At 42.9% G+C, this 13,250-nt stretch overlaps 1 protein-coding gene across 1 annotated transcript in view; it reads left to right on the top strand.

Moving 5' to 3' along the window:
- The first annotated feature begins 9,628 nt into the window (after positions 1 to 9,628).
- NINJ1 (ninjurin 1) overlaps positions 9,629 to 13,250 on the top strand; it is a 34,930-nt gene continuing 31,308 nt past the window's right edge. The window contains exon 1 of the mRNA XM_034776760.1: positions 9,629 to 10,085. Within this exon, the coding sequence (XP_034632651.1) occupies positions 10,008 to 10,085 (78 nt within the window). The 5' untranslated portion in view covers positions 9,629 to 10,007. The remainder of the gene's footprint in view (positions 10,086 to 13,250) is intronic.

Here is a 13,250-nt window from a genome sequence, read left to right as displayed (position 1 = left end):
ATTCATCTAGATGTAGGTCTAAAAATATGCCACTCTATTTGTTTGGTTTCAGCATGTATGATAGATAAATTTGGCAGAGGCCCAAGCCTGCCTGAAAGGCTAGTCTTGGTGGGTATTGATGAAAGAAAGCGGAGAGGGGGAAGCCAAGAGCTTTCTCCCCTATTTTCTTTAAAGACTTTACTGGGAGTTTTTCTGTCTTGAGTGAGAGAACAATATTCTTTCCTAAATAAAAATGACTGATTTTTAACCTACATACATTTTCATAGATATTAAAGCCATAAGAGACCTTTATGATTATCTAGTGACTCTAGTCTGACCTCTTGAATAATACAGGCCATCAAATTTCACCAAGTATTTCCTGCATCAAGCCTATAGCTACTTTTATATTAGTCTCTGAACAGGCAAAATATTTGAATTCTTTTCAGAATATACTGACTGCAAAGGTGGGACAAACTAATCCTCCTCCCCACCTTCTGAGTGTGTCTGTTTGTATTTAAAGGCACATAGAGATCATTTAGATAGAACACTGGCCTGACCCTGAGAGCATTAAGGCTTAACAACCCTTCATATGTATCCTCAGTAGGGTTTGATCCCAGGCCCTTCAATACAGCAGCACAGGTTTAACAATTCAAAGTAAAGGAATAACTCCAGTAACTGGTAACTGTCATATGCAGTTATCTAGTGGATCAGAGAGAATGGCATGTGACACACTCTTCACCAATGTGTTACACAGCAATAATTGTTTGCTAATTGGTTTGGTTCTAAACAAGAAGTAGGAAATTAATTTTAACTGATTAGGACATAGGATTTCTAACCTTAGTTCACACAGAAATGTAACCCTTTCTCTGCAGCAGTATAAATGAAGTCCTGTAACGACTGCATTCTTCGTAAAGCTCCATAATTACTAAACTGGGCCCCTGCTGAAATCAGTGACAAAACTCCCATTGACCATGACCTCCAGAATAGGATGGGGGTGTTTAATCCATCAGCAAAGCTTGTCTCTTAGCAGCCGGTGTAATAGTAGAAGGGAAGCTTGTTGCCAGAGAATAATCACCACTTTACAGTTTTTAATGGCACAAAGTCTCATTAAGACCTTTAAGGATAAAACCAAATCTTATAATGGCATTAGTTTGGGATTTTTTTTCTTTTAAAGAAGGCATCATGTGGTTAATTATAGCTGAGGGGGGAAAATACTCATTTGAAAATTCTTTTAAGCTAATATTGGAGAATATTTATAGAAAACAACTTTTATATTTGTAAACTGCAGTAATTGCTCCAGAAACCTTATTCTAAGAGTTCTTCATTCAAGTGTCAAAAACATAGCAGAGCCCCAATCCTACAAACACTCATACACACTTAATTCTACTACCACAAGTAGTCTCAGTAAAATCAATAGGGCCGCTCACAGTAGTAAAGTTATGCATGCAAGTGTTTGGAGGATCAGAGCCAAGGTGACCTATGTGAGCAGTCAAAATAACCAAGTATTTTGAATACTCAATTAATGGCTTGTGAACTAATCTATACTGCAAAAGTTTCAACTATATTGCAAACATTTCAGCTAATTTGAGGAAAATCATGACCTGCTCAGACAAATCATAGACAGAAGAACATGCAAACTTTGTCGAATATATTTTGTTATTATTTGAGCTGTAACCCTACTCCAGTGGAATAGTAGTTTCTTGTTCACAGGTATACTCCAAATCCCAAATTAGAAAATGAGACATTTTGCATTATAAAAAATACACAAGTGGTGGCAGGTCTAGCATCTTGCCTCTTTGCAACACAGCTGACTGACTTTCTGCCACTTGCTATATAAAGTATGCAACTAATTTTTGGACTCTACAAGGAGTCTATATTTTCCTAGGCATTGTTTTATGATCTGAATCTTTAACCGTGCTGCTTATATTAGGAGGGCTGATCCAATTTCTTTCCAAATCTCAAATCATTTTGGTTTCAATGATTTGCTTACCTAAAGCTTTTCTGAATTGCACCCATATTACTCCTCTGCATATACTCATCTATGGTATTTGGGGGTAGGGTGGGACTATTTTCAATCCAGAGTAAAAAAGGACAGGTATTTGGAGCAACAAAGTCTCCTGAAGCAATCTGAAGCAATTCTGAGTCTCTCATTTAAGATGAAAATACACTTGTTGGAAGGTACAATGCATGGCTGGGAGGAGTAGCAGGAAACACAAAAAGGAAGGCACAGAGTGTGGAACAATATGGTTTGAACATTTTAAAAGGAGGAACAGTGGTAAAATGTAGACCTAAAAAGAAACAAGTGAACAAACTGTGCACACACCTTACCACTGAGGTGCTGAAAATTTTTTGCTCAGAATGTATTGGCCAGCCAAAGCCATCTTTTAAATAATAAATGTAGGAGCAAATACAATAAAGAAGGATGTGCTGTGGGGACAGGAGATTATAAACAGGATTACAGCTATTACTGACACCAAGTGTTGGTTTTGGAATTGCAGCCTCTATTCCCAGGTACAATAACTCTATCAGACATTCATATTTCAATCCCTCCCTCCCCATTTGGGTCTTTTCTTAAATAAAACTTTCCCTATTTTATTCTTTGGCAGGAATGAGTGACGCCCTCCTTTCCCACACAGAGATTATAGTGTACCACGTTCTATTGCTTTAAATTTGTGCTCTGGCTAGGAAGTACCAGACTCTTGTACTGACCACAAATGTCAGCCTTTACCACATACTTTTTATTTTGGGAATCTCTTCAGACACGCTCTGCATCCCCATAAACTGCACTGTGTTAAAGAAAATGAATTGCTAGATACAAAGAAATCTGAAACTTGAGATTTTAGCAAAAAAATGATGATAATTCCTCAGTCAGATCATTCATTTTCCATAACTAAGAAACCAGTGCTGTTTTATGCTCACCAAATAAGCATCTTGGGAGAACTGGTTAATTATGATCCACTGCTGGCTTGGGAGACCAGTGCAATCTGAAAGTGAATTTCACTCAGATGCCAGGATGTAGGGCAATGGGGTCAGCGCCTCTTGAAGGCTGCAACTGAGGTTTCATTGGCTGATCTGAGTGGTAGTCCTAACAACATTCACCATCCTTCATAACACTCGCTCACTCACATGCTCTCTCCTTAGACTGGTGATCTCATGTAAGGAAATCCAGACACCACACAGGTTCTCATTACTTTGTAATGACTGTACTTTCAGTTCGTAAACAAAACGGAATGACTTCCAGTACAGTATTAAGTGACTAGTTCATTACTAGTTTTCCTATTGATCATGTCTAGGTATACAGTATTTGGGTTTTGCCTCAGTGCTGGAGGTTGGACTAGATGACCTCTTCAGGTCCTTTTGAGCCCTGTATTTCTATAATTCCGTGTCACAGCTTGATAATCTCTCCTCCCATCACGGGCAGTCATGACTAATGGTTTGTAAATATTACATTAAAGGGAGCACTGAGTCTTTTCTTTATTGTTAGAAATTAAGCAGTCAACTAGAAATTTTTTTTTTAAATTTACTCAGAATAACTCTCAACTCAGATTCTCCTTTTTGGGTAAGAAGTAAAAGTTCTGCTTTTACACACTAACAGTTGGACTGACTGAAGCATGAGAAGAGAATGTGCTTTGCCCCAGGTCACACGCTGCACTGAGTGTTTCAGCCTGCATTTGAATCCTGGCTCCCAGCCCTTTTATGTCAAACACCAGAGACCAAAGTGCTTCTTAATATGTACTCTTTCCCCATAAAACTATAAAAACAGGCTACATCCCACAAATCTGTTTGTATGGCAGCTCCATGCAAACATCATAGGCAGCATAATGCCAGAACCATCTAGAACTGCTGTACCTCACACACACAGAGCTGAAGTTCACCTCCCCAAATCTTTTAGACTTACAGCCAGAATGCTGGACATCATTAATACTTGTTGACCCCTGATGTTTTCAACAAATCTATCAAAAAGAGTGTGTAGGGGAAAGGAGAGGGGGGGGTAAATGGGCAATCAAAAACAGAATTTTTGATAAAAGTATCACAGAAAAATTTAAATTCAGAGAATTTTGACCAGTTCTACTCACCAGTGTTACTCCTTAAGGCTGCTCTAGCTTTTACAGGCCAAGAAAATTGGGGTTTTAATCAGGCATTATCGTGATGACTGATAAAGCAATTGATGGAGTGGTTGACCGCGTGCTCAGCTAGGCTGGCCTCTACCAGCAGAGGCCACTAGCGCACAGCCCAGTACAGGGTCCAAGATGGGAAGCAATATGCCTCCCCTGTGTCCTGGAGCTGCCTCAGCCTGTGATGTAGTTTGCAGCAAACTGCCCCAATAATTACCCTGCTGCAGTGGCCCCTATTGACCATTGCAACACTGTAGGCAGAATGGCCAGACCCACCCCTGACAAGCCACCACAATACCCCTTGCACAATTCCTTCCCATTGTCCTGGTAAATGCTTCAGTCATGTCCCTCTGTCACCTTGGATATGGTGGTCCAAAGCAGCAGCAGTATGTGCGTGGTTTTTTTTTTAAGCTCTTTTACTCTCTCCTCTTCTCGTTTTATATTTCCACTACATAACCAGGGGAGTTGTGAGTACACCTTTGTTTTCAAAATGTTATTTCAAATATTATTCTATGGTGTTTTCTCACTTTTCTGAGAGTCCATAATGCTGTAAAGCTTTACTTCTATCTTCTCTAAATACAGACTTTCCATCCAGCTGTGTTTTTTTTTAAAGTCCACAATGAATCCGTATAGATTTGTAGATTATGGGAATTTTCTTTAAGTCGTCCAAGATATTCCACTAAAACAAATGGCTGCTGGTTTTTATCATGAGAAGCTGTATAATTTTTTTTTTCTTTTTTCTGATGTACATTACACTTTTTGTAGACAGGAAGTTAATGACCAATTGGATTGGACTCATCTGTAAAGTTTTTTCTTCAGTAACGTTTAGCAGTAAATATGGAAGCCTAACCTGTGCTTGTTTGCATTCAGACATGTTTGACAGTTCACACACTTTTATCTGCAATGTAGCAAACCTAAAAGTTTAGTGACTTGCTGATAGTTGGTTGAGTAATCAGTTTTGTATAAAATACTGTAAAGTCCAATAGAAAATGATTAGCAGCAGTGACTCAGTGTAATCCTATATTGAAATGCATACTGATTTGTACATAGGAAAGGGGTTGGGACGGCTTTGTGGCCTGCATCATGCGGGAGGTCAGACTAGATGATCATAATGGTCCCTTCTGACCTTAAAGTCTAGGAGTCTATAATAAACCATGTTACAGGAAGTGTAAAGGCTCCGCCAAATCACAACACACCATGAAATTCAAAGAGAACATCAGAATTCCACTCTTAAACTGACACCCAAACCTTGCAGCACATTTGCTGGGTAAGATCATATACTGTTTGGAATTGGCTACAATAATCTGGTGCAGAGTTTAATTTCGTGATTAATACTACTACACCTCTACTCCACTATCACGCGACCCGATATAACATGGGTTCGCATATAGCGCGGTAGCAGCGGGACTCTGGCGGCGCTTTAAAGGGTCTGGGGCTCCGGCTGCTGCGGGGAGCCCCGGGCCCTTTAAATCACCGCTGAAGCCCTGCTGCCGCTACCCCGGGGCTGCGGCAGCGGGGCTCACTGGCGATTTAAAGGGCCCAGGCTCCCCGCAGCGGCCGGAGCCCAGAGCTCTTTAAATCACCGCTGGAGCCCTGCTGCCCCTACCCCAGGGCTGCGGCAGCGGGGCTTGCCGGCGCTTTAAAGGGCCGCTGCTCCGGGACTGTGGCACCAGGGCTCCACCAGCGATTTAAAGAGCCTGGGGCTCCCCGCAGTGGCTGGAGCCCGGAGCTCTTTAAATCACCGTCGGAGCCCTGCTGCTGCTACCCCGATATAACGGGGTTTCAGCTATAACGTGGTAGGGATTTTTGGCTCCCCACGACCGCGTTATAGCGGGGTAGAGCTGTATATAGCTAGCACTTTAAGAACATAAGAACAGCTATACTGGGTCAGACCAAAGGTCCATCTAGCCCAGTATCCTGGCTTCCGACAGTGGCCAATGCCAGGTGCCCCAGAAGGAATGAACAGAACATGTAATCATCAAGAGATCCATGCCCTGTCGCCCATTCCCAGCTTCTGGCAAACAGAAGCTAGGGACACCACCCCTGCCCATCCTGGCTAATAGCCATTGATGGACCTATCCTCCATGAACTTATCTAGTTCTTTTTTTAACCCTGTTATAGTCTTGGCCTTCACACCATCCTCTGGCAAAGAGCCAAGTTCTCCATTCTGCCAGCCCTTTAGCGATTGTCTGTTGGTGCAAAGAAGCCATGAAGCTGCTGGAGAGCGTTAGGTGTGATGAAGGAATCCCTTGGTAGTGTAGCAGTTCTAGCCCACATCTCTTCATAAGGAGCAAAGCCTAAAAGGTGAAAGTTGGAGTGCCTCTATGATGTGGATAATCTCAGTTGCTCTAACTTAAACTGGGGGATGAATGAGTCCCAGCCAGAGCCAACATTTTTAATAATGGAAATTTATAGGATTATATACTAAGGAATTATTCTATGTTTAGATACAATTACTCATATCTAAATGGCATAAGAATAGAGCTACTGAACAATCAACCTGTAACTGTGTAAAGCCTTTTCACTGTTGGAAAGCAATTTCAGTTGTAGCTATGATGCTATTTGAGAGTGGATTATGTGTGTGTATGTTAAAGGAAGAGTCCATGTAATTTTTTAATCTATACTCTTTCAATCTTAGGTAATCATAGATGTTACTTGTAACAGTAGTAAATTTAAAAAAAATCAGGAAAAAAGTGATTGAAATTATTTTCCTCTATTTCTTTTCACATTGTTTACTTTTTGCAGTTGTAGTCATTTTGTGTAGTCAGTTTCACTGTTTCTACCTATTTTAAGGATCTGTGCTGGTGTCCTTTACCATAAAATCTGTACACTGTACAGTCAGTCATTCCTTTTTATGTGGGTCATTCACACAGTAATAGAGAAGAGAAATATTTCTAGAAAAATAGGACAAGGAGATTGCAAGCCCACAAACACTGGAAGGAGGATACAGATTAGTATTTAGGTTGTAAATGTCCTTTATATTCATGGCCTACAAAGACCTTCAGATAAATGTCTGAAAAAATTGCATTTTAGAAAAAAAATGTAATGAACCAATAACACTGAGATTAAAAAAAGTCACCAATTTGAAATTTATTTTATTTTTTTAAGAGAATAAATTTCAAATTGGTGACTTTTTAATCTTCCCAGTGTTATTGGTTCATTAAATATTTTTTCTAAAATGCAATTTTTTCAGACATTTATCTGAAGGTCTTTGTAGGCCATGAATAAAAAGGATATTTACAACCTAAATAACTATTCTACTGCTGATATATACAAAGTCTAAGGTCAAGCGCCTTCATCCACCCAAAAAGTACAAGTTCCCGTGTAGCCCCATTTCTTGATGTATATTAGGTTAGTCATATTTGGCTGTGTTTGACCCATTGAATTATAACAACTATTTCTACACGGCCCAACCTGGAAGGAATGGCTTATCTGCCAAAGCCCTCCATTAACCAGCAGGATCAACAAAGCCTCCTAGTAAGGAAGATAATTGGATTTACTTACTATGTAAGAGGTTAAACATCTTAAACAGAGCTCTTATCTGCTCTGCATGGACATTAAAGATTCCTTGGTGTTTTTTGTCTTCATCTCCTTGGTCAAAATGGCTCATCCCTGATTGTTCTATAGTATGCTACATGCTGGCTGCCATCTCCTTGCATGCCAGTGATAGATATCACAAGCAATTCAGGTCCTGACATAAGACCCAACCTTGCACATATTTATGCTTGTGGATAGTCCCACTGAAACTATTCACTTGTGTGCAGTTCCTCATGTCTGCACATCTTTGCCCTATTTTGTAAAGTGTTTTGAATGCAAGCACTATGCAAGATTATTTTCATTTAAAAATCATCATACAGTGAACTTCAAGGAAGTGCACAGTCCTTGTACTAAAAGACCGATAAGATTTTGTATATTACAATGGCCACTTTTATCTAAAAGATGTTTGGAGAGTGTGGTCCCCTGGTTAGTGCAGTGGGCTAGGAATCAAGATTTGTGGGTTCCATTACCATCTACTTCTAACTTGCAGTGTGACCAACTCTTGTTATTTTATTGAGAGTCCTACATTTGGTGATTTTCTTCATGCACCAGCTCCTGGAGTCATGTTATTTTATGAGAATGTCAGCTTTCTTTTTTTAATTAAATGTTTAGCCCTCCCAGTTCCAGAGAAAAGCTTGAAAACCTGTCCTGAGTGTGTCCTAAAGGTTTGTAAACCAGAAAGCAAGAACTAAAAATATATTTAAAGAAAACCCATCTCATTTTGAAAACCAATCTCAGGATTTTTGAATATTTGGGATTAGGAATACTAAATTTACTTTGTGATCTTGAATAAGTGGCTCCTCAACAATCTGTAAAATGGGGGTAACTCTTATCTACCTCTGAAGAGTGTTGAGAGATTTAGACCTTGTTTAGACCTAGAAAAGATTTGCTGGTATTGCTATACTGGCAAACCCCTCCTAGTGTAGACACACTTCCTTTATACCAGCACTCTTTTGCTGGGATAAGCTGTGTCTACACTAGGAGGGTATGAACAACCAGTTATACGAACAATTTTTCCTGAAAGGAAAAAAAAAGTCACATAATGAAAGTGATGTCACTGAAGCACAAGTTGACATCCCTTCACATTCTGGTGTATTGGAAATGGCTTTGCAATGGTTTGCAGGACAAGAAGAAAATGAAGCAATGCTCCATACTGCAATTTATGCTCTGCACCTATTGTGAATTTGAGATATTCCATTTTATGAACTTCCTGACTTTATGAAGTCCTCAATCCCCAATTAGTTTGTCAGATAGGGGTTCTACTTGTAAGTTTTTGCCAGCAGAACTGTGTCTAGACTAGGGCTTTTGGGGGAAATGGGCGGTTTGGTTGTTTTTAATTCTTTGCCCTACCACAATGCTATAGGATAAAAGTTCCTAGAGTAGTCCTGGCCATAGATTATTATTCTCCCCATCTTCCAGGAAGACTGACAAGAACGGCCACACTGGGTCAGAGCAATGGTCCATCCAGCCCATTACCCTGTCTTCCAACAGGGGCTGGCACCAGATGCTTCAGAGGGAATACCAGAATAGGGCAATTTATTCTGAGGCCTGGTCTATACTACCCGCCTGAATCGGCGGGTAGAAATCGACCTCTCGGGGATCGATTTATCACGTCCCGTCAGGACGCGACAATCGATCCCCGAATCGGCGCTCTAACTCCACCAGCGGAGGTGGTAGTAAGCGCCGCCGACAAAAAGCGGCAGAAGTCGATTTTGCCGCCGTCCTCACAACGGGGTAAGTCGGCTGTAATACGTCGAATTCAGCTACGCTATTCACGTAGCTGAATTTGCGTATCTTAAATCGACTCCCCGCTGTAGTGTAGATGTACCCTGACAGTAAGAGGTTTAGGGACACCTGCAGCATGCATGGGGCTGCATCCCTGAGCATGGCCAGTAGCCATCGCTGGACCTATCCTCCAGGAATGTTATCTAATGCTTTTTTTGAAGCCAGTGATACTTTTAGCCCTCACAGCATCCCGAGCAAGGAGTGCCTGGGTCGGGTGAAGAAATAGTTCCTGTTGTTTGTTTCAAACCGGCTGCCTCTAGAGTTAATCCGGACGCCCGCTTCTTCTTCTGGTCTGGCTCCTTGCCCGGCAGAGCCGCCAACGTTTTATAACATCCTCTGGCCACTCACCCAGACACTTGCAGCTCTGCCCGTGCAGCCGCACCGCGATCCGGCCGGGACGAAGGGGAATCCCGGGCGGAAAGGGAAGCAGCCCCTGCGGAGCGAGCTCCAAGGCGGGACTCTCCGGCCCGGCCGCCGCATGTGTGTGTGCAGCGCGCTGGGAGGGCACATACCGGGCGCGGCTGGGCTGGCGGATAAGCGGCCCCTGCGGGCAAGCGAGCTGCGGCCGAGCAGCCGGCCGGCCACGGCACCATGGCCTCGGCCTCCGAGATGCTCGAGCTGAACGGGCAAACCGGCAGCGGCGGCGGCGAGGGCCCGCGTTCCGACGCGGTAAGGAGCAGCGCCGGGCGCCGCAGACCAGGGCAGGCGCATCCTGCGCTGCGGGGCACAGAGGCGCTGCGGCCCGGCGGGGCTGTGCCAGCTCCCGGCCTGGGCTGAGGCCTGGTGGGTGAGGGGCGCTGTCCGGCCCGGCCAAGGCGGGGGTCCCTGCGCTGCCAGGGGCTCTGGTCGGACCGCCGCAGGGCTGGGCCCCGCGCTCCGCGCCGGGAGATGGGTCAGTGGCTGACAAGCCAGAGGGCAAAGCGCTGGCCCCAGAGCGGGGAGAGCGAGCCAGGGGCCTTGCCCTTCACCCAGCAGCGAGACGGGGGCTGAGCGAGCCCCTGCCACCACTGCCCTGGTGTGCTTCAGGCTGTAGGAGGAAACCCATCACCTGCGGGGAGAGCGGGAGCAATCTCTGCCCCGCAAAGCTATGCCTTAGGTTTTAATCCTGAAAGCCATTAGATGGGCTGGGTTAAGTTTAGGAATGATATAAAATTATTCTACTTAACTGCCAGGGGGCAAATTTGTCATGTACACATAGGAGAAAGAAGAAGGACAAAATGCAGGGTCAGCTATAGGTAGTCAGGAAGTTCCTTCAAGAGGAAATGTAGCCAAACTCCAAACCTGGAGACAATGGACCTTTCTGTGCCTGCGTCCTGTAGATAGCTAACCGCTTAGTTTGCAAAATAAGCAAGGAGAAGGGGGCAAATAGATGAACAATAAGGGGGTCACAAGAGGGGCAAATACATGTAGCTTACTAATTATGTATGGTAATGATGGCAAATTTTGGCCAATCATAGAGCGATAGATTATCATAAGCAACTGCATATAATGCTTTGGTGTAAGTGTTTTCTTTGTTCTTGCTAACTTATGAGCTCAAACCCAATTGCAATGGAAATAAAATGATCGCCCCTCCCGGGGCTCCTTGCTTGGCTAGCTGTGTCCGTCTCTCCTTATTCCTCAGCTGGAACGGACAAAAATTTCTATGATAGGAAGATCATCCAAAATTTGAGGTGCAAACGCCTCCCTCCCCCTGCCCCTGTACATTTCCATGTACTTCAGTCAGTCCCCCTATGGAATGGAGACTCTCATTTCCATTTATCACACTAAAACAGACTGCATAAGCCATGCAAGACTTTTTTCAATTTCTGCTTTGCTATTAATTTACCTAGAAGCAGGATTACACATGTGCTTTCCCTTCATATATATAAAATAAAACTATGACTAACAAAGTGCTTTCTGTTAGAATATATACAGCATGTTCCTGTAAGGGTTCCATTCAGACTTCCAGTTTGCCTATGGAAGGGTAGTAGAGAATCGTTCTTCCTCTCTCTATACACTGGCCTGCTGCTTCCCGCAGCTCCTGTTGGCCAGGAATGGCGAACCGCGGCCACTGGGAGCTGTGGGAGGCCGTGCCTGCGGACTGTCAACGTAAGCAAAATGTCTTGCGGCCCGCAATCAGATTACACTGATGGGCTGCATGCGGCCCACGGGCCACAGGTTGCCCACCACTGCTGTAGCTGCTATCTTCCTTTGCCAACTGCTGTTTTAGCACACTTGTTCATCCCTTGACATTGTCATTAAATTAGAATATAAGCTTTTTGGGGCTGGAACCATATCTTTCTACATATTTATACAGTACTTAGGCCAATGGGGCTCTAAACCAGAATGTGGCCTTTAGGTATTACAAATAATAAATAATGTAGTTCTGTTAAGTTTGAGGGGAGGTTTTAGGAAATGTGTGTGCTATAGCTTGGTATGCACATAGGAAGGATGACATTTGCAAATGAATGTATAACTGACTCATAGCAGTATGTCACCAAGGAGGAATTCTACAGTATTTAAGGGAGATACGAGCTCCAGAAACTAGTGGAACTTGAGTAAGGACAGCTGATTTAAACCAAAGCCAAGACTCGAATATTTAGTGGATAGTGCTTACTACAAATGTCTGTTGTTCATATCCCCTTTGGAAATCTGATTGTGAGACTATTTTGAATGTCTTGAATCTCAAATATACTATAGTGGAAGAGAAAAAAAAATGTAATCTATTCCTTCCAAGACTGGGAGAACATTTCTCTAGTAGAGTTTTTCTGTCTTTCCTGCTTAAGAGCACAGCTTTTAAAACAACAACCCTTCTTTTCTAATTTTCTTACAGTCACACTTGTATAAGCTATTTTTGAATTGACTGCTCACTCAGCTTGATGGGAGAATCTCTCTTTTGACCTGAAAATCTCCCACTTTGTCTATTCAAAATCTATGCTTTAAAGTACTGAGACATTCAGTATCCACTGACAACAGCACAAAGGAGCATAGGAAAGTTGATTTTACTGTCTGCTTTTGTTTGCCCTTCGCCTTGAGGCTGTTCAGCTCCTAGCTCCAGACATCAAGTCCTGTTGGCCAAAAGGTGTATTACCGCTCATCATACAGCCCTCCACTGAAGCCTGTGCTCACTCCTCCACCTCCTCTTAGGTAGAGCTGCTGTGAGCAGCAACAGGACTGAGTGCATTCTTCCTTTCCTACAGAGCAGCTCTAGCAACTCAAGGAGAAGCAGAGAGGTCCTCTTTCTGCATCTGATCAGTGAGGAGGATAGAGAAGAGACCAAAAGAGGTTCAGGAAAAGACTGGATGAATAGTTGACAAACTCCTAAATAACAACACCTGTCTGTAAAGTATTGAATCCTCAACTTGAAAAAGGCTTGTCTCCATGCAAATGTTTTTTCTTGGTGTAACTGAAGGTGCAAATTTAAACTGATCTAGTTATACCAGCATAACTCCAGTGTGGACACTTATTCTGGTATAAGAGGACCTTTCTTATGGTTTAGCTTAAGTTGCTTGTGAAGGGGGTTAAGCTAACCTGGAAAAAGCTGCTCCTATGCCTGAATAAGTGTCCATATAGAACAAAATATCAGTATAACTGTAGCTGTATAATTGGTAAAACTTTTTCATGCAGCCAAGACACAGGCACATCTGTGTAAGATTCCTGTTCCCACCCTGATGAGCCCTGTGTGTGATGTCATACAGTCTTACTGGCATAAGTTCTAAAGTAGATTGTCAAATACTGGAAAAGTACTGCAATAAAAAAAAAAGTTTCACTTTGGCATTACTCATGTCTTACCCCAAGTCAAGCTTGATGTACTTGAGTCAGAATGCATCCGAAGAAGTGGGCTATAGCCCACGA

This window comes from Trachemys scripta, chromosome 7 (genome assembly GCF_013100865.1).
Source record: "Trachemys scripta elegans isolate TJP31775 chromosome 7, CAS_Tse_1.0, whole genome shotgun sequence".
Classification (NCBI taxonomy): domain Eukaryota; kingdom Metazoa; phylum Chordata; order Testudines; family Emydidae; genus Trachemys; species Trachemys scripta.
Note: the sequence above shows the minus strand (reverse complement) of the source record. Positions and strands in the feature narration are given on the sequence as shown.